This window comes from Monodelphis domestica, chromosome 3 (assembly GCF_027887165.1).
Source record: "Monodelphis domestica isolate mMonDom1 chromosome 3, mMonDom1.pri, whole genome shotgun sequence".
Lineage (NCBI taxonomy): Eukaryota > Metazoa > Chordata > Mammalia > Didelphimorphia > Didelphidae > Monodelphis > Monodelphis domestica.
Window position 1 is genome coordinate 58,764,865 of NC_077229.1, and position 22,679 is coordinate 58,787,543.

Genomic DNA, 22,679 nt, shown 5'->3' on the forward strand with positions numbered 1-22,679 from the left:
TATCTCTCTGTCTCTGTCTCTCTCTTTCACACTTTCCCTCTCTCTCTTTCTCTGTCTTTCCTTTTTCTCTCTCTCTCTCTCCCCTCTCTCTCTTCTCACTCTTTCTCTCCTCTCTCTTCTTCTCTCCTCCTCTCCCACTCTCCTTTCTCTCTCTCTGGTTATCTCTTTCTTGGTCTCTCTCTCTTTCTCTTTTTCTTGGTCTCTTTCTTTCTTTTTGGTTTCTCTCTCTCTCTCTCTCTCTCTCTCCTATCCACATACATGTGCATACATACAAACATATGTATAAATGTAGTTATCTATCAATATAGATATATCTATCTGTATATATGTATACAAATAGATATTTATACATATATACCTATATATGTTTGGATGCATCTATAGACATATTTATACATTATATATACAAAGTTATTCTATATGTTTATATCTACATATAGATAAATTTATTATATAGATATCTCTAAATACATACACATTTCTCTATAGTTGTATCTATATACATAATTGTTTATATTTCTGTGTATATATATATATATGTATATATATATATATATATACACATACATATTCATTCACTGTTTTTGACCTCTGGCCTATATGCCCAGGACTAGAATTTTGGAGTTGAAAATGTGAATAAATAATTTTAAAGAGAGACTTTGCAAGAATCACTCATCCTCCCATTCTATATTGTCCTTCTATTTGGGATATATGTGTGTATATCTTCAATTTATGTGTCCTTTATGTGCATACCAAAATATTCATAGTAGTATAATTTTCTCATAGCAAAATATTGGGAAAAAAGTTCAGAACCCATTGACAGGGGAATGGATGAATGAATAATAATATTAATACTGTGTAATAAAAAATACAGAGAATATGGAGAATTCATAGAAACCTGGAAAGTTTGGCATGAACTGATACAGAGTGAAGAGAGCAGAATTAGGAGGGCAATACATTGACTAAACATGATGGTCCCAACAATGTAACTGCATCCATCCATCCATCCGTCCGTCCATCTATCCACTTGATTGTGGTTGAACTCTGACTAAAGACCCTCAATCTTGGTTCTAGAGGACTGAGTAGTATAATGGAAAGAATGCTGAATTTGGAGTCAGAGGACTTGAGTTAAAAATCGAGCCTATGCCATTCACTGCATGTGAGGTTCTAGGCATATTACTTCATCTCTCTGGCCTAGTTTTCCTCATTGGAAAAACAAAGGAATTAGATGAAATGTTTCCTAATGTCCCTCATGGCTCTAAATCTTTATGATCCCTTTCCAACTCTTAAGCTAAAGTCAGACATTGCTCCCCCTTAACTCCCATGTACTCTACAATTTAGTTTAACTGGCCCTCCTGTTCTTCACACAGGCCACTCCATTTTTCATCTAATTCTGTGCTTTCTCCTGGCTGTCTCCTATACCTGGAATGCATTACACTGCCCCCCCCCACCCAATCACTGCTTCATAGAGTGTCTCTCTTCCTTTAAGAGGCAGTTCAAGCCCACTATTCTGCATGAAACCTTTCCTGATCCCTTCAACTGCTAATGCCTTCCATCTCTCTTTGACTACTTTGTATATATTTGCATTTATTAACTTCACGTTTATTCTATATTTTTAGTAGGTACCTCTTGTCTACTTCATTGGAATGTAAGCTCTTTGAAAATATTGTTTTTCTCTTTATACTTGTATCCCTTGCATCTAGAGCAGTGCAGAAATACTTTAGGGTTCTGTTCTTTCTCTTAATCTATGATGTTATGAAAGATGGAAAAATATACTCCATTCTCTTGGAAGAGAAATAGGGGACAACAAACACTGAATGTTGAAGATGCTACCAGATGTAGTCATGGTGGCAATTTCACTCATGGGGTGAGTTCTACAGGTAGGGATCAGCTGTAACAATATAATAAAATAATCTTATATTGTATTCATTCCTAATATAGTAATAAAACATTATTAATACAACAATACAGACAATATTATGTTGCATTATTATATGCTTATAGCTAGAAGAGGTCTTGGAGCTCATCTAGCTCAGCATCCTCTTTTCACAGTTGGAAAAATGGGGGAATGGATGACCAGGGAAGGGCCGTGGTCCTTCAGTTGGACACAGGTCCTTTGGTTCCCAATTTTTCCAGCACCTCATAGTGTACATTGAGAACCCTAGGGTTCCTCACACTTGTTTCCAGCTTTGCTCTTGGGGGAATTGGTCTGTGGTTCTGAGAACCTCCTGCACCTAATCTTCTCAACATCTGGTGCCCCTCCCCATTTGGAAGGAATGAGCAATATGCTACTTACGTAAGCAGCCATGCCTCTTTTCAGAGAGTAAGTCCCTTCCTATCACTACGAGTTGCCTGGCTGCTGACATCCTGATAAGTGAAAGGAGCTTTTAATCTCCACTTCCTAGCTAGCTCTCATGGATCTGCCCAGACTAATTTTCAATCAAGAGAGACAAAGTGTGAGACTGTCCACCTGTTTATAGAATTGCCAAAGGCATCAGCTATGAAGATGGAGTTTGACAGACTGGCATCAAACACTGGTCCTGTTACCCCTCTGCCCTCCAGGAGGGTTTGAAAGGAAATTTTCTCCTCAGTGCCTTTGCCTTAAATAAGGGCTTACCAAAATGTGAAGAAAAGGAGAAAAAATGTTCCAAGTTTCTCTTTTTCCCACTTGTTAGTGTGTGTTGAGGTCCAATATTCTTTGCAATGATTGGTATGTGTATCCATACCCCTGAGAGTCTCTTCTACTAATGATTATACACCTTCTATTTTGAGCTTTGTAGGGAGGGGGACTCAGTCCCTTCCAAGGCATCCCATTCCACTTTTGGATAGCTCTACTTGTTAAGAAGACTTTCTTGATGTCATGTCTAAATTTTTCTCTTTTTAATGCTCCTCCCACCTTCCTATTGTTAGAGGTAGCTTTAAAAAATCATTGTTCAGTCATTGTGGTAATGCTTGTTTTTTTGTGACCCCATTTGGGTTTTCTTGATCCTGGAGAGGTTTTGCCATTTCCTTCTCAAGTTCATTTTACAGATAAGGAAATTGAGGCACATAGAGTTGAGTGACTTGCTCATGGTTATATACCTAGTAAATATCTGAGTCTGGATTTGAACTCATGACTTCCTGACTCAAGGCCCAGTAATATATCCACTGAGCTACCCAGCTTCCCTATAGGTAACTAGGTTGCTCACTGGATAGACCATTAAACCTGGAGTCAAGAAAACACATAACCCGTGTTTGCTTCACTTTTGTTATTTGTGAAATGAGGCTAATAACATCACCTACCTCATAGGGTTGTTATAAAGATTAAATGAGATAATATTAGTAAAGCGATTTGTATAGTGCCTGATATGTAGTAGGTATTTAATAAATACTTGGTTCCTTCCTTTCTCTAAATGTGCCTTTTGTGGCGGGGGGGGGGGACTGAACAAATTTCTTTCCTTTTCCACATGCCAGCCCTTGGAATACTATAAGAGAACTATCACCTCTCATTCTCCCAGATTCCCAAAGAGGTTAGTTTTATTCTCCAGGCTAACCATGCACCTAAACAGGGTATACCAGGAACCCCCCAACTAAAGAAGATGTGCTTGAACAAGGAGGGGCTGATTATTTGGTTACATGTCTAGGACAGTACTTGGTATCTGTTGGGAATTTCATCATTTTATAAACCCATAGTTCACAGGTCCTTTTCCCTTGATATCAAGCTTAAATCTGTCTTTGGCCCTTAAGCCCATTGCCATCCTTTCTCCCCTCAGGGTCAAACAGAAAAAGCCTATTTCTGTTTCTTCCCTTCCCTTCCAACACTTGAGCCACTTATTATGACATCCGAGAGTTTTCTTTTCCCTGGGTCAAGTTGTCCCAGCATATTTGATTCTCAAATGGCATGGCCTTGTGATCCTTCATAATTTTTGTCATTCTTTACCTTATCTCTGCTGTCTTCCTAAAATGTGGACCCAGCACTGAACAGAGACTCCAGATGGGGTCTGACCATATTAGAGGACAGTAGAATCATTTGGTCCCACATCCGGGACATCACACCTCCTAATGGAGTTTAAGCTCACATTGACTTTTTTTAGCCAGACTTTGAAGGTTGGATAGGGATTAGAAAAGAGAAGGGGCAAATCAGGAGCAGGATTAACAGGAATCAGAGCTGTGTGAATTTGTCACACAAAGAGGCTCGTGGTCTCCACCTGGCAGGATTTTTGACTAGACTTGAATCATAGGCTGGGAGGCACCTCAGTGGTCTTGGAATCCAATGCCCCCATTTTACAGATGGAGAAACCAATGGGTTATGTGACTTGTGCAGAGATCACACAGTTTGTGTGTCTGAAACAGGATTCAAACACTGGTCTTTCAGACTCCAGATAGAAAACAATGCACTATAACATACTTGCTTTGTTTTTTGGTTAGAGATGATTATAATATAGTTTTGAAGATGGAAAGGAACTTTGAAACCATTACTTCTACCTCTTCATTTTACTGATGACAAAAGTGAGAACCCAATGAGATAAACTTAAATTGATCAGGGTCATAGGGCTTATAAGTGTGTCTGAAGCAGGATAAAAACCCAGGTCTTCCTGACTCTCAGTCCAGTTCTTATCTACAGCTCGAGACTTACCTGATTCCCTCTTCCTTACTCTTTCTTCCCCCAAGGCAGAAAAGTGATTAGAAACTAAAGCTCAGGAAATGTCACAAGGTGAAATCCAGCTGTTTCAAGTAAGGTTGATCTCAGATCGATGACAGATGTTTTCATTTCCTTTTTTAAAAATGCTAATCTCGAATGGGGCTTCCCCCTCCCAATGCTTGGAATTAGGACTGGTACAGCTGTGGCCCTCACCCTGTATTAATTGTGTAACTGCTAGTGGAGAAGATACAAGTTTCCCAGCTGTGTAATCATTAATTAACTTGGAGGCAAGTGAGTGACTCCAAGCCTTATTTATTTGCAAAAAAATGCCCAACTCATAAGAAAGCAGCCCTTCCCCAATAGTCTAAGCCCCATTCAGGTCACTGCAGAATGCCAATGAGGAAAAGCCAAGAGAATGTGCAGTGAAAGGAACTGGGGGATTAGTTCTCCCATCAGCCACTCTACCTCAGGTGGAGATCAGTCTCAGGTATTGAGCATATTCCTCTTTAGGGAAAAATAGTGAAGCATTAGAGAATGCAGAAGAGGCCAGTGAGTCTGGATGGGACTGAAATAGCTGAACCCTCAGGGCACTTTGCCCAAAGGAATCATGGTGGTTCAGAGAAGGGTATAGGATGCAATAATTCCCCATATCGGGGCATTCACAGCAGGGCAGCAGAGGGAAGGTTATTTTACACTTGGAGCTATGCTCAGAGAGGATGGAGAGCATGCTATCTCTTCTCAGGGAGTCAGCATGGCATGCCTGAACCTCTGAGTTTTTTGCTTCCAGAGGAGAGACCATGAAGGATGAAATGAGTGAATGGTTCAAGAATGAAGAGTCCATGTCTATTAGCTACTGCAGGGTGCTTCAAGGATGACCTTCCTCATGAAGTTATTTCTTTTATTTCCAACTCTATCCCGTCCCTAAACCCCAAACAAAGCCCCACGCTTCTCTAAAAGCTTCCTTTCATAAAGCCCCATTTTTGTTGTTAAAGACTGACAAGGCATTGGAGAGAATGTATAAAAACTAACCAATTCCTACCGAAGGCTGGTGAATGTGAGAGCACCACTTACTCATTTCCATTCTCTCCTAGTGAGAACTGATTTAGAACTGGAGGAACTTGGACAGGGTCAAACTAAACCATAAAGCTATATTCCTTAGTCACCAGCTGACAAACATTTAGTGCCTACTATGTGCTAGGCACCGTCCTAAGTGCCAGGGATATAAGGAATGGTCAAAACACTGCCTCTGGTCTCAAGAAACTTATAATAAAGGAGATATCTTTTTGTAAATGTAAGGTGAGCTCAGAAGGATGATACTGGAGAGGAGGAAAGGGGGGCAGGATAGTAAGGGCAATGGATGTGTGTGTGTGTGAACTAAGACAAGCCTGTGGAAAGTGGGAATCTGAGCTGTCTTGAAGAAGTGCAGAGAAGCTAGAAGGCAGAAATGAGGAGGGAGAACATCCTGAGTGACAGTCAGGGAAAATGCACAGAGTCTGGGAGACAGTGTCATGTGCTCAGAATAGAAAGAAGGACAGTATTGCAAGAATATAGGGTAAGTTATGTGGGACCATGGACAGATCACTGGACTTGGATCAGGAAGGCTCATTTTCATGAATTCAGATTTAGCCTCAGACACTTCCTAGTTATGTGACCCTGGGCAAGTTTCTTAACCCTGTTTGCCTCAGTTTCCTCATCTGTAAAAGGAGCTGGAGAAGGTAATTTTTTTCCCAAGAAAATCCCCAAAGATGATCATGAAGAGTAGAACACAACTGGAACAACTGAACACAAGATGGACAGGGGAGTGAGGTGTAAAGAGACTGGAAATTTGGGAAGGAGTCAGGTTGTGAAAGGTTTTAAATCTCAGATTGAAGATTTTATATTTAATCTTGGAGGTAGTAGCCCTCTTGTTTATCAGTAGCTGAGTGGAGAATGGATTGGAGTGGGGAGAAACTTAAGGCAGGGAGACTAGTTAGAAGGTTGTTGTAATAGTTTAGGTGAGAGGTGATGGCTATTTGAATGCAAAGAAGAGGACACATATGAGAAACATGCAAGTAGAAAATAACAAGATTTTGAACAGATTGGAGAGTTGAGTGAGTTTGAGAAAGGATTTGAAGATGACTCTGAAGTTACAAGCTTAAATAACTGGGAAGCTGGTAGTGTTCTAAGCAGTAAAAGGGAAGTTCAAGACAGGAAATGCTGAGTTTTATTTTGTGTTGAAAAAGAGATGACTACCAGATATATAGGAAAAGACATCCAAAAGGCAGCTGATGTTGTGGCACTCAGGAAAGAGATTAGGGCTGGATATAGGATGCTCCCAAAGTCTTGGTATAGTTTTAAGCTGAACAGCTGAAAATTGTATATTGAATCTGAAAATTATCTGTATAGAGATGATAATTAAGTCTATGGTAGCTGATGAGGCTACCACATTCAATTAAAGCTTCTCTTCAAAGTTGCCAATCATTTAATTGGCAGATTGGGTGGCCTTTTCCCATTTCTCATCCTTCTTAAACCATTCCAGCCTGAGACTTAGCCATTCAACAAGACTTTATTAGGCTCCTCCTATATGTAGGCACCATGTAAGGTACCAGAGATTCAAGGAAATGTAAAACCATGGTTTAAATATTTTTTTAATCCTTTCTGTTTTAGAATCCATACTAGATAGCATAGAGCAGGGGATAACCATTTTGGTGTCATGGGCCCTTTGGAAATCTGGTGAAGCCTATGGATCCCTACTTAGATTCAAGTTTTTAAATGCATGAAATAAAATATACATGATAATAAATGAATAATACAGGTATCATAAGATGTTTTTAGAAAACTGTAGTGTCACAGGTTAAGAATTGTTGGTATAGAGGAAAAGAAAAAAAGACCCATGATAGACTCCTGAATATCCAAAGTTATAAAGTAGGTGAAACTTGGAAGAAGATCCACCAAAGGACACTACGAAGGATTGGTAAGATGGGTTGGAGAGATCAGTGGCACAATAACAGAGAAGAGAGAGTTTTCAGGAAAAAAGTCAATGGTAGTTTGTTATAGTTTTCTTTCCCATTAGAATGTCGACTTTCTGAGATAGCTAGGTAACTCAGTGGATAGAGAGCCAGGCCTGGAGTCAGGAGATCTTGGGTTCAAATCTGGCTTTAGAAACTTCTTAGTTGTTTGACTCTGGGCAAGTCACTTAACACAACTGCCTAGCCATCACTGTTTTTCTGTCTTGGTACCAGTATTGATTATATAACAGATGGCGATGGTGTTAAAAAAAGAATGAAAACATATTTTTGCCTTTCCATGTTTACACCTGATCCAGTGCCTGGATATAGTAGGAGCCTAAAAGGTCTCGTTGAATGACTGACCTCCAAGGCTGAAGAAGATTTAAGAAGGATGAGAAATGGGGAAAGGACACCATATATGGCAATTAGACCACTGGCAACTTTGGAAAGACAGGTTTTAGTTGAATGTGCTTGGTGGTGTTTGGTTTATACTTTTAGCCACTGGATGGGGAAGTATTTGTGGAAAGAATTGACTTCAGTCTACCCCACTTACTTCATTATCTTACATTGTTGCCTGGAAGAACCTGAAGCCTGGAGATTACAGAGGTTCATTCTAACAGAACTTGAACCTGTAACCTTCTGATCTGTAGAAAAATGGTTCCTGCTGTAGAATCATCCTCACAAGTTTTGACAGGCTCTGTAAATTGGATTTCTTCAAGGGCAGCTCATTTGCATCTAATTTAGCAATTCCATTTTGTTACCACAATCAAAGGCTATTCAGCTAAAATTCACTGGGAAAGTGTCAGTCAAGTATCTCTTAATGAGACCACTAAAGGTAGAGGGAGGGAAGGGAAGTCAGGTGCTTTTCTACTTTGTTGTAATAAGGGTTGACCCATCAGTGCATGGCAGTCAACCACAGGGAGCCCCATTTATGCTCTGCAGACCTCCTCATGTTGCTCTGCAGAGGTACAAATGGTGATTTGAAGCCAATCTGCTGGGCTGGACTGTCATTAATTGCCTTGTCTGGGATAAGGTCAGAATTTTTTTCTGTGTGAATGGGTGTTTGTTCATTAATGTAGCCTGGATTTAGATAATATATCAAAAGAGTCCAAAAGGACACATGGGAGGGGAAGTAACATTGAAGACTTAGACTTAATTTAAATAACATCCAAGTTTCATCAAAAAAATAAGGGCCATTATTGAAAACATGAGTTGGGAAGGAAATTCTTTTTTAAAATCCATCCACTTGGAAATAGAATTGAATTCTGCTTATCAACTGGGAGCAACGAAGTCTCTTTTTGTCTCCCAAAGAAATTGGACAATTAACAAGAAGAAAACCTGAGGCAATAAAGCCACAGGGATCCAGAAGCACCCTATTAAAGAGAAATGATAGACAGAACAGCAGTGTGCATTACTTTTCAGTTTTGAACCCCCAGACTGATGTGGGAAACTCTGGTTTCCAGCTGTGTATGTATTTAGGGGAGGGGGCTAAGATTGATAATAACCTCATCCCTAGAAGAGCTTGTCCATAGGTGTCTTTGATGTCTTTCTAGGGAAGAGAGCTTTGTGAGGGTCACCTGCCTGGGCAGGGGTCTCCATTTCAGCTTGTCCCTTCTCTCAAAGGGACCATATTTTGTTCCCATTGGAAAAGTCATGGTGGGAGCATCAAGAGATCTCTTGGATGCTCCAGCAGACCCAAGGGTCCCCTAATTAGTAAAACCATAAATATAAGAGAAACAGCATAGAGTGGAAAGAGTTAGGATTTTGTTGTCCTGGATTTGAGTCTGAGCTCTGTGACTAACTACCTGTATGGTCTTAAGTAAACACTTCACTTTGCTGGGCCTAAGTTGTCTCATCTGTAAAAATGAGAGGGTTGGACTCCATGACCGCTGAAATCCCTTCTGATTTTAGAGTTATGATCCTGTATTTTGTTTCTGTATTCATTTTTATCTTCACATGCAGTGGCTGATTTAAGGTTTCCCAGAATCACAAAATCCCAGAACTAAGAAATTATCTGGATCAATTCATACCTGAACAAGAATAAAAGGCAATGGAAAGGTATAATGGAAAGGGATTTGGAATCTGGAACAATATTCCAGGATGGATTTGTAATCAGAGTACCAGGGTTCAGATCCCAACTTCATCACCTCTATAACCCTACGCAAGTCACTTTATCTCAAGATGCCTCTGTTTCCTTCTCTGTAAAACAAAAGAGTTGGATTAGGTGGCCTCTGAAGTCCCTTCCAGCACTAGAATGATGATCCTACAATCCTTGAAACGCACCTCTGAGGAGGTATCAGTCATCTTTTATTTGAAAATGTATTTCTGTCTTAGAATCAATACTAAAACAGAAGTTTAAAAAAGAAAAGCAGTGGATAGAGTGATAGGCTTGGAGAGAGGTGGGTCTGGATTCAAATCTGACCTCAGTCACTTCCTAGCTCTGTGATTCTGGGAAAATCACTTAACTCTGATTTCCTAGCTCTTGCCACTCTTCTTCCATCTTACAATGGACACTTAGAATTGATGCCTAGGAAGGAGAGGATTAAAAAAAAAATAAACTATACAAGGGGAGCCCACAGTCTCTTGTGGTAGTTCATACCCCTTCCCCTAAGTGTTAGGAACTTTTTTTCCTCATATTGAGCTCAACTCTGAAAGGGCAAATTCTTCTCAATTGCCTCTAATTTTGGCTTCTGGGGCAAAGAAGACCAGGATGACCCTTCAAAGAGCTGAAGGCAGTTATCATGCTACTCTTCTTTACCTTTAGACTTACCATCCCCATTGTATTTCACTTGCAGAATGTAATAATAGGTCACATTTATATAGTTTTTCTAAAATGCTTCATAAACATGATCTCTTTTGATCTTCACAATGACTCTGGGCTACCATCAACATCATGGTCATTGTTGTCACCATCATCATCACCCTCACCACCATCATCATAACTTCTATTTCATATTTGAAGAAAAGAGTAAGCATGGCATAGTGGATAAAAAGTTGAACATGAAGCCAGGAAGATGGCTCAAGACCCATCTCAGACACATTCCAGCTGTGTGACTTTGGGCAAGTCCCTCAACCTCTTAGTTTTCCAAGCATCCTCTTCCTTAGTATAAGATGCTTGGAATAGGAGGAGGTATATAAGCTCTTAGTCAGTACCACAGATCCAGTGTCATTCCTGGATTTAGCCCCAACTTCCCAAGTTCAAATCTGGCCTTAGAACCTTTCTAGCTGTGTGACCCTGGGCAAGTAATTTAACTCTGTTTGCCCCAGTTTCTTCCTCTGACACCTGAGCTGGAAAAGGAAATGGCAAACCACTCCAGCATCTTTGCCAAGAAAACTCTAAATGGGGTTATAGAGAGTCAGACATAATTAAAATGACTGAATAATCACAAACAATGAGACTTGGTCTATGTAGAATACAGCCAAGCACCTCTGTGCCCCAAGAAAGGTTTGAAAATTATAGGACTTACCTTCCTCATCCCCATCATGGCAATGCAAATCCACTTTTATTTCTTTTTTTAAACCCTTACCTTCCACCTTAGAATCAATACTGTAATTGGTTCCAAGGTAGAAGAGTGGTAAAGTCTAGGCAATGGGGGTTAAGTGACTTGCCCAGGGTCACATAGCAAGGGATTATCTGAGTCCAGATTTGAACCGAGGACCACCCATCTCTGGGTCTGGCTTTCAATCCACTGAGCTACCCAGTTGCTCCAAATTTTACTTCTTAAAAGACTAAATGTGTGATTGTCCAGTGGAGGATTGGAGTCTTCACTGTAACACAAGTGACTTGCCCTAAGACCTGCCTGCCACAGAGAGGGAGATTTTCTGGCATTAAACACTGCATCTATACATATTCTATTACATATAGTACATATAATACATATTATATATAATATAGGACATTAGAACAAAGTCCTTGTTGTGTCTCCGGTGTGTTGTACGCCATGAGAAATGCTCATATTGCCCAACTCTAGTCTTTTCTCCATGTCACAGCATGTGCTCATTTCTTGAACTTTTACTGATCAAACCAAATCCGGGATTCTCCCCGAAACCAACCTTCAGATTGTGCCCATTTCGTTTCATTTCCTCAGTTTCCGTTCTATGGTCCCCTGCTTACCTGTGAGGACATCCCGTGGCAAGGATATAGGATTGCTCTATCATCATCCTCTGCTCCCTGGTCCAAGCAGTAGCCACTGGCCTTGCTGTTTCTCACCTATGCCCAGGAACCAAAGGAAAAACCGCATTATTAGCCAGTATCTGTCTCATGCATGAGGCTAGGAGTTCAAGATTCCAGTGAATGAATGATTCTTGAACGAATGAATGATGAATTCATTGAATGAATTAAAAATATACCTAGAACATTCTGAGCACTGTCCTAGGTGCTAGAGACCCAACCTATCCTCTAAGAGTTTATTCTGGGAAGGGGGCAACAATACATACAGGGGAATGGTGGCCAGGGATGGAAGTTTTGGTTTGGGCATTCACAGACATGGTAAGTGGAGTCATAGAAGAGTACACTATTACACTCTTTACAATAGCAGGGACTGGTACTGTACAACTCCTGGACCTGGAGTCAGGAAGCCTTGTGTTCAGAAACTACTGGCTGCATGAGCCTGGACATGTTACTTATTTGCTTCCTGCCTCAGTTTCCTCATCTGTAAAATGGAAATATTAATAGTACCAACCTCCCAGGGTTCTGTGAGGATAAGATGAGATACTATTTATAAAATGCAATGCAAACCCTAAAGTATTATATGAATGCAAGCCATATATACTATTAGCAATGGTAGTGATGATTTGATGGCCTCTCCCAAGTTTGGGTTTGGGGCCTTGCCTTGTTGGGGTGTATTCCCTCTCAGCCCATACCTGTTAGTCCAAGTTAACTCATACCCTTCACTGGGTCCCTCATTTCCCAAATCTCTCATGAGCTCTTGGAAGAAGCAACCTTGGGTCATTGGGCCCAGAGTGTCCCAAGGAAAGAGAAAATACTGAGAGTGGGCTGGCAGAACAGATGAGTAGAAGATGAGTCCACTGACTCTAGAGAAATGTCTTTCTGGAGAGAGTGAGGCATTTTTGGTCTAGGACCCCGGGAAAGGTCCACCAAGCATCCAGAGTCCCTCACATCATATTCTCTTATAACAATGAGGTTTCCACTGACAAGACATTATGGAAGTCTGCCCTGTTTCCTTGTGTGAATGATAAATTGACAGGGTTCATCACCTCAAGGAGGAGGTAAAGGCTGAGACTAATGAAAGAGACTCAGAATAGGAATAAATCATGAAATCACAGAATCACAGACTGAGCTGAAAAAGGCCATGGAGACCACTGAGTCCAATACCTCTATTTCAGAGATGAGTAATGGAGGCCCAGAGAAGCTGTGACTTGCCAAAGATCATATAACTAACAAATGTTGGAGGCAGGATTTGAACCTATATGTTCTTCACTCCAAGTCCACATTCTATTGGATATACCATGCGACTTCCAAATCTTCCACAGATTTAGCTAGATTCCTCAGATGGCATATTTGTTTTTTAAATCCTTATCTTCCACCTTAGAATCAATACTGATTCTAAGGCAGAAGAAAGGTAAAGGCTAGGCAATGACTTTCCCAGGGTCACAAAGAAAGGAAGTCATATTTGAACCCAAGACCTCCTCTGTCTCTGGACCTGGATTTCAACCCAGCTGCCCCCCTACATGACAGATCTTACTTGATCTTGCACAGAAAACCAGTTCCTAAATTTTGTCTATTCTAAGATATTGCTCTTTAACAGAAAATCTCCTTGGTTATTCCTCTCATGGTGCTGAGAATATAAAGAAAAAGCAGCAAGTAAAATGTTATGATTTCATGCACTGTGTCAGAGAGAATCAGAGATCACTGGACGTGTAGCAAGGAAGGCTTAGGTTCAAATCTTGCCTTTGACACACTTAATAGCTGTGTCATCCTGGGTAAGTCACTTAACCCTTAGGCACCTCTGGCAATGTCCTAGGGTCATTGCTAACTTGCAATCTGCATTGGAGAGAGAATCTCCATAGTGTGAGCTTCCTAGACCACCAAATCCACACCTCCTTCATGAACATCATATTCCCTAGTAGGTTCTTGATTTGGGGTCCATGAAAATTTGGGCATCTGTGAATTTGGATGAGAAAAATATTCATTTTTATTTTCACTTATCTTTAATTGAAATTTAGCATTTCATTCAATTATTTAAAACATGATTTAGAGAAGTCTACATGTTTCACCAGATGCCAAAATAATCCATGACACAAAACTAAATGAATATTAATAACAATACCTAGCATTTATATTGGGCTTTAAGGTTCACAAAGCACTTCACAGGTTCTCCCATTTCATTCTCACAACCTTGGGAGGTAAATGCTATTATTGTCTTACTTTGTCTTCTTTTTACAGATAGGGAAACTGAGCCAAGCAGCAGTTAAATGATTTGCTCAAGGTCATACAACTAGTTAGGTGTCACACATACACAAAGAGAAAAAAGACAAAAAACTCCCTGCTGAAGGATGTTTATTTTCACTGTGGGAGTATAAGAGCTGACTTTTACTTTTTTTGGATTAAATGGTGGGTTTGTTTGGGGTGACAGTGGCAGGAAAGACAATATAAATTAATACTCTGGTCATACTTCCAGGTCTCAAAGGCACTTTTTTTTCACGCTACTCTGTGAGGATGGGAGATGCTAAGGAGGACAGGACAAGGAGGCCAGCTTTGCCCAAAGCAGAATACATATCAACTAAGGGAAGCCATATTTCAATAAGGCACCTTACCTCTCCATAGGTGATGGTATTGTTATAGATCCTCATCTCAGGGTACACGTTCTCCAGGTACCACTTGAAACTGCGACACTGGAGCCTCTGACGTAAAGCGAGGCGCTCAGATACATCCCCAAAGTCCACTCCTGGGTTCTGTGAAATGGGAATTGAGACACGGGTGTCCTGTGTGCTGACCTCACAGGTCACATGATTCTCTTTACATAGGTCATAGACCTGAGACATTGCCTTGTCCACCTTTTCATCTATATAGATGGGTTATGGGGACTCTCCAAATTAAAACTGCCTTGCTTGTCCTTTCATTTATTGATCTGTCAGCCACTCCTCTCGCTGTCTCGACATTGTACAGAATGGAATGGGGACTAAGGAGTTAAACAACAAAAATCAACAGTAACCAGCTAATCTTGCATCATCCAAAAGGAGTGACAGAACTGGAAGGATGCTCCCATTCCCAGCATTATTTGGGTCTTTACGATAGTCATATAATTTGAATTCTTAGCAGATCTTTTTCATTTATTCCATTTGGTACTCATGATCATTCTCTCTGACTAGGACCTCTACTACTTTTTTTGGATAGAACTCGGTCTTCTGGGTGTGAGGCATGATGATGAGGTAGATGGATTGAAGGCTGAACAAAATTTATAGTCACACAAATGCTATTTGTCCCCTTCTAAGTTCCCCTGGGGGAACTCCCTATTTATTTCAATAAGGTTGCAAGAGACTGGGACATTCCTGGAAACTTCTCTTTGGAAACTGCCTTTAGAGCTGATAGTACATTCTTTGTAAAATCCCCAGTGGTAGCAAATATTCCTCCAAAGTTGGGATCAGGCACTCTTAAACATGGGCTCAAATCTGGTGAGTAAGGTCCTACTTGAAGACATTATTGCAGTATGGAATATGGAAGCAACCCATGCCGCAATCAATTCATGAGCATTTATTAAACACCCATTATGTTCCAGGCACTGTGCTAAGCAGTGGAGATATGAAGATAAAAACATAGTGCCTGCCTCAGGGATCTTACATTCTGTGCCAAGGAAGTTCATTCCCTTGCCCTCCTGAGTAGCTTGATCTGTCCGTCAACATTCCTAACATAACCCAGTTATGCCAGGTTTTGCATCTGTGTACATGTTGCAGGTCAATAAAAGGAAGGGGGCAGGTCTTTTCTAGGCTTTTTGCTTTTGAATGAATGCAGAAGGAGCAGGCAGGCAAGGGGGAAAGAGGAAGGAACTGATAGGCTACGCAACTTGTGATCAGGTTACTTAGAAGAATGATGAGATTTAAAACAATGATTGTCTACCCTTTCTAATAAACTTTATAAAATATATATCTGGGTAGAAATATTAATTAAATTCTTACAATTCTATTACATTCTATTGGAGAAGTCATAACAATATTTATACAAAAATAGATATTCTTGAAGGTTCCAATATCAGGGCACAAGCCCTCTCGGGCTTTCCCAGGATGAAAAGACAAGTCCTTCTGGCTCTGGGGTCAGTTCTCTATCCACTATGCCACGCCTCTCAAATCTTTGTGTATGTGTGGGTACATATACACAAAAACATATATACATAGGCACATGCATGTGCATGTATATATGTGTATTTGTTTGCAGAGGTATGCTGGTAAGTGTTTAACAACAAGCTCTCTGAAAAAAAAAAGGATGCACAATAATACCCTTTTAAGTTTAATATATATTCTTAGCGGGGGCAGCTGGGTAGCTCAGTGGATTGAGAGCTAGCCCTAGAGACGGGAGGTCCTCGGTTCAAATCTGGCCTCAGACACTTCCCAGCTGTGTGACCCTGGGCAAGTCACTTGACCCCCATTGCCTAGCCCTTACCACTCTTCTGCCTTGGAGCCAATACACAGTATTGACTCCAAGACGGAAGGTAAGGGTTTAAAAAAAAAAAAAATATATATATATATATATATATATATATATATATTCTCAGCAATTTCTCTGGAACTTCTTTTTTTAATATATAAATTTTATTTTCCCCAAATTACGTCAATACAATTTCTTAAGATTCATTTCCTAATCTTTTTCAACCCATATTCTCTCCTTCCCTCCAAAACCTACCCCTCCACTAAGAAAGCAGGTAATATAAGTTGTACATATATTATCAGAGAATACATGTGTACATGCTTGTCATCTTATGAAAAAATACACATATTGCTTACACTTAAGATCACAAGGAAAATAAATAATGGTATATTTAAATTTTAATTTATACTCCTGCTCATTCTTTGGTTGTAGATGTCTTTTTTGTAACTTCTTCAAGTCTAGACAATCAACAAAGTTTAATCAAGTTCTGATTTGTAGCATTTACCTATTTTTAGATATAAATACTGATACTGAACATTTAATGATCAGCTTTCAGGACCAGTATATGTGTGTATACACACACATACATATATATATACATATGTGTGTATATATGGATAATACATACAAAATCAATACAAGTCATCTAAATGCAAGATAGTCAGAAGGGAAGGCAGTAGCTTTTGAGGGATCAGGGAAGTTTGATGTAGATGGTGGAAGCATGAATTCATTCTTAAAAGAAGGAAGGTATTCTTTGTTGAGGACAAAGGGCAAACTGTTCACAGAAGGAGTGCTGGGCTTGGAGTTTGGAAGACCTGGGTTCAAATTCTTCCTTTGATAATTATTAGCTATACAACCCTTGGCAAGTTGCAACCTCCCTGGGGTGCAAAAAATTCACTAGAACTAGCTAAGTCATAGAAAGTTGAGATGGCCTTAGATGAAGCCAGCCAAATCCTGAGAGAGGCCTCCCTGGTTAAAATTTCAGGAATTTTGTATGTTTATTTGAGGCCTTGAAGAACAAAATAAAATTCTCCCCCACCCCCGGGATTTTAGCTACTATTGTTCCCAACTCAACAGCGCCATCTTTGAAGAGGCATTTCAGCATGTGGGCATACATCTGTTCTGGAGGTATTGGCTTGTGGGAGTTCTGAACATGAGAAGTAGGTTTGAGTTTCTGCTAGTACAAGGGGAAGTTCCCAAACTACTGATCTCCTGGTGATGGCAACTCTAGTTGTTGCCTAGCCCTGGGCATAAGCAAGAGGACTTCATCTGATTGATATGGGAATGGGTAGCCAAGCAGCACTTGGATATACAGAACTTGGTAGGTCAGGAATCTTAATTCTTTATGCACTGTCCAACCAACCAGAGCATCATAAATTCCTGCTAGAGTATTAATGGGGACGCTGTCATGTTGTACATTGTCTGAATCAGTTCATTTTATGGAAAACAAGGTTTTATGGGCTCTGCTGGGCTCTCTCTCCATCTTTGCTCATGGGTGAAGGCATTTTTCGACTGCCTTCCTTTATCTTTTTGGTCTGAAAACTCCGGGTTATTAAAAACACACAGACAAAAGGAAATCATGTTTCCTACTCCTCTTCTGAATTTCCCTGCTAGGTTATTTGACATCAAGCAAATTACTAAGTCAGGGCTTTTATCCTAGAGTGTGTCTACATTTATTTCCTTCACTCCCTCTGTCTCACCATTCCTTATGATCCATGTTTTGCTGAGAACAGTGTGAAGACCTCAAGCAAATTCTGCCTCATTCTTAGATTCATAGTCCAGATTCATAGATGGGAGTCATATATTTTAGATCTGGAAGGGACCTAGGAGGTCACATTTTTTCAGATGCCTGAAGAGAGGCCCAGAGAAAGTCACATTGGGGTTCAGTAGCAGAGCCACTATTTAAATCTAGAGTCCACCAACTCCATTACATACTGCCCTGACATGCAAAGTATAGTCACTTACAAGGTGAAAGAAGAAAATATGCTATTTTCAAAAAATATAATTGCATCTTGAGTTGCCCCCTGATGTTAGGGGTGATCAGTCCTAATTCAAATTCATTCTCCCTTTGTAACTGTCTCTCTTCCTCTCTTCTGTCTCTGTCTCTTTTGCTCTCTCTGTGTCCCTTTTTCTCACTCTCTCTCTTCCTAATTTATCTCTTCCTCTCTTTATATCTCTTTATCTTCTACCTTCCTTTCTATCTGTCTTGTGCCTTCTTTCTATAGCTGTGTCTCTCTGTCTCTTTCTGACTGTGTCATCCTCTGTGTCTCTGTCTAGCTCTTCTTATCTTTCTGTTTCTATATCTTCCTCTCTATTTCTCTCTGGGTTTTGGGCTCTCTGTCTCCTTTCCATTTCTCTGTCTCTGTCTCTGTCTCTGTCTCTGTCTCTGTCTCTGTCTCTGTCTTTCTCCCTCACACACATATGCACACATGCAAGAAGATTCTTAGCATTGTAAGGAACTTCAGGGTTCATATAATTTAGCTTGTGTGGGAATTCCCTCTACGACATCCCAGAGAAGTGGTCATTTAATCTCTGATTGAAACCTGCTAGCTGGAGAGGCAGCAGGGGTTCCTACTACTCCTTTAGGAAGCCTATTTCAGCCTGCAATAGCTCTAATCAGAGTCATACCTAGGGTAGAGTAAATGAGACTTTCTTTTGGATGCCAAAATTTATGGAGATCAAAAATTTTATTATATATATTTATATATATAAATTCAGAAACTGAATTTAGAAATGTTCTTAATATCTCTAGCACTTAGCACAGTGCCTAGCACATAGCAATCACTTCCTCCCACTCCCCTAAAACTCTTATCATCTGTCTCAGAATTGATCTTAAGTACTGGTTCCAAAAGAGAAAAGAGGTAAGGGCTAGGCAATGGGGAGAAAGTGACTTGCCCAGGATCATACAGCTAGGAGGTGTCTGAGGACAGATTTGAACCCAGGACCTCCAGTCGCTACTTCTTAGCTGTGTGATGAAAGGAAAGTGATGACATTTTGCAAGGAAGTGGCATGAGACCATCAGGAAGATTCTAGAACTTTGGACAAGTTGCTTCCACTGTCTAGGCTTCAATTTCCTCCTATATTAAATGAGGTGGTTGGACTTCCCAGGTGTCAAAGTCCTTACATAGTAAACACTTAATAAATGCTTGTTGATTGATTGGTTATCATAGTTGGCAAGGATAATGAGCTAAAATAAAAAATGACCCACCCCTACCTCTGTTAATAATGCTCACCTCTGAATTCCCATGATAACTCCCTCCTTCCTCCCTCTCAGTTGTCTCAGGTGCTTTTTTGTATTATTGGGTATTGAATTACAGAGTTGATTTGAAGGTGTGCTTTACATTGTTTGCCTTGGATACTAAAGTTGCTAGTTACAGCTAAACCTTCCCCCCCCCCCCCCCCCATCATTCCTAGGTTTGTCTTTTTGCCACTTCCATTAATTGCTTTTAGTTCTGGGTTGGCAGCCTTAAGGGGCTCTCCAGAATTGGAGATAGGTGAACATCTGCTTTAGTTTCCCAGCTGTTGTCTTATCAGGACTCTGATTTTATTCAGATAAATGGGGAGGGGAGAGGTAGATGGTTGAGTGAATTCCTGGAGGTGACGGGACCCTTCCTTCAGCTCAGCTTGAGAAGGAAGGACTGGGACGTTTGGTTTGCTCGCCCTCCCTCGTCCCTCTCCAGCGTCTGCCTGTCCAGCGGGTGCTCACCGTCATGGGAATATTCCAGGCCATGTACACGTGAGACTTGAAATCATCCATCCATACTTCGGCGGCTCTCAGGGCATTCCGCTTTGCATAGTAATCAATGTCGTTATTGTAGGGTTTCTTTGTGCGCTCGATATGGGCCACCCGGGAACAGGGCAGCACCTCCATGCTGCCTCCACACTGCCACACCTGGGAAGAGAGGATGGAGACCTGAGCTGTGAACATGGCCAGAAAACCCTATTGTGCGTAAGAGAAGGGAGAGAGGAAATGTTTTGTTTGCTACATAGTGACCACGATTCACCATCATCTACAGTTACCACCAGGGTTACAAACAGGCTTGTTCAATATGAGGGAAGCTAATTGATTCTTTCCTTAAACCCTTACCTTCTGTCTTAGAATTGATACTGCATCTTGGTTCCAAGGCAGAAGAGTAATAAGGGTTAGGCATTGAGGGTTAAGGGTCATAGAACTAGGTCAGATTTGAACCCAGGTCCTTCTATTTCCAGGCTTGTATTTGGATCCATTGAGCCACCTACCTGCCTGAAGCTAGCTGATTTTTATAGGCATGTCATGTCACAACTAATTTGGAGTTTAATAACCCAATTCAATTAAATGATAAACATTTATTTAATACCTCCTCCATGTTGGATCCTGTGCTAGGTACTGGAAATACAAAGATAAAATCAAGAGGATCCCTTCCCTCAAGGAGCTTACAGTCCATTGGGGGAGACAAGATGAAAACAGACGTTGTTCAATCATTTCAGTGGTGTCTGACTCTTTGTGACCCAATTTGGAGTTTTCTTGGCAAAGACACTGGAGTGGTTTGTCATTTCTTTCCCAGCTCATTTTACAGTTAAGGGTTTTGACTTGCCTAGAGTCACACAGCTAGTAAGTGTCTGAGGCTGGATTTGAACTCATGAAGATGAGTCTTCCTGATTCCAAGCCCAGTGCTCGATCACTGCACCACCTAGCCACCCTTATGAACAGAGATAAATATATGTAAAGTATATACAAAATTTAGAGGAAATTGAGGCCAACCAGGGGTGCCCAAGGTCACACAGGTGGCAAGTAGTAGAGACAGAATTTGAACCCAGGTCCTCGGACTGCAAGTCCAGCCTCCTTTACATGACAACACTTTGCCTCTCAGCATGTTCTGTCAACCCAAAGTGTGAATCTTGCTCTTTTGATTCCCAAACCTTCTTTGATTTAGGCAGGATAGAAAATCCCTGAGGAAGCTGTAGTCAGGAGTAACATAGGGTATAAACTGCTCTCTTCCCAGGGAGAAGTGAGAATGCCATCTCTTATCCCTAAGAAGGAGATCCCACAATCCCTCTAGGGCATCTATGTCTAATGTCTTAGGATGCTGAATGCTTACTGTTGATGAGTAACCTCCATGCTCAAAAACTTTCCGTAACTTCCCACTGAATCCTAAATCAAGCTCAGACTCCCTAGTCTGATATTAAAGTGGCAAAATGGGGCAATGATTTGGAACCAGAACACCTGGATGTTGGTTCTACTACTAATTATCCCTTTGAATGGACAAGTTATATTTCTCTGGACTTGAGTTCCATCACTTGAAGAAAGAGGGTATTGGGCTAGGTGATCTTGAAGCCCCTTCTGGGTCCTAATTCTATGAGTCTGTGGCCACTTCACAACCTGATGCTGCCTCACCCCAAGAGATGCAGCTTGTGCTAACAGCCTCCTCTTGCCACCTACATACAATCATTTTATAATTCAATATTCCAGACAAACTAGATGACTCACAATTCCGTGAATTCATGTTGTCTTTTCCTGTCTTTAGGGCTTTGACACTCATGGTTCCATCGCCCTCAAATTCTTTGATCCTCATCTTTGCCTATAGAAACTCTGCACACTCTTTGAAGCCTGATTCCATGACTTCTGCCTCCAGGAAACCTTCCTTGATTTTCTAAGCCAGAAGCAAGCTCTTCTTTCTTTGTTTCTCATATCTCCCTGCTTTTTGTGGGTATCTCTCTTTTGCCTTTGACTTCATATTATAATCACCCATGTATATGTCTTGATACTTTTAACTAAATGTTAAGTCCTATTTTATTTATTTATTTATATTATTTTATTACATATATCACATATAATAATATACAAAATTATATTAGTAATATATTATATTTAAAGCAATATAATATATTATAATATATGATAATGTATTATATCCAAAATTATAATATAATATAATATAATATAATATAATATAATATAATATGATATGATATGATATGATATGATATGATATGATATGATATGATATGATATGATATAATATAATATAATATAATATAATATAATATAATATGATATACTATGATATAATATGATATACTATGATATAATATGATATGATATGATATAATATGATATACTATGATATATGATATGATATAATATGATGTGATATGATATGATATAATATAATATGATATACTATGATATGATATGATATAATATAATATAAACTATTATATATTTATTATAAGATTAAGTCTTAGGACAGTGATGGCAAACCTTTTAGAGACTGAGTGCCCAAATTACAATTCTCACATTGTATGTACGCCCCCTGCCTCACCCCAGACAGGGTAGAGAGAAAGTGCTCCCATTGGGCTGCTGGGCAGAGGGACAGGTGATGTGAAAAATGTCCTCAGACATGCATGGAGAAGGGGAGGGGAGCAGCCCCCTCTGGCATTTGTGCCACAGGTTTGGCAACATGGTTTTAGGGGAAGACAGTGTAGTGAA

At 40.2% G+C, this 22,679-nt stretch overlaps 1 protein-coding gene across 1 annotated transcript in view; it reads right to left on the reverse strand.

Annotated features, from left to right (window-relative positions):
* Positions 1-22,679, reverse strand: part of GALNT9 (polypeptide N-acetylgalactosaminyltransferase 9) — a 581,478-nt gene that overhangs the window by 12,333 nt on the left and 546,466 nt on the right. The window contains exons 7-9 of the mRNA XM_056821944.1: positions 19,917-20,102; positions 14,386-14,523; positions 11,723-11,818 (exon numbers count right to left, since the gene is read on the reverse strand). Coding sequence (XP_056677922.1) covers positions 11,723-11,818; positions 14,386-14,523; positions 19,917-20,102 — 420 coding nt within the window. The remainder of the gene's footprint in view (positions 1-11,722; positions 11,819-14,385; positions 14,524-19,916; positions 20,103-22,679) is intronic.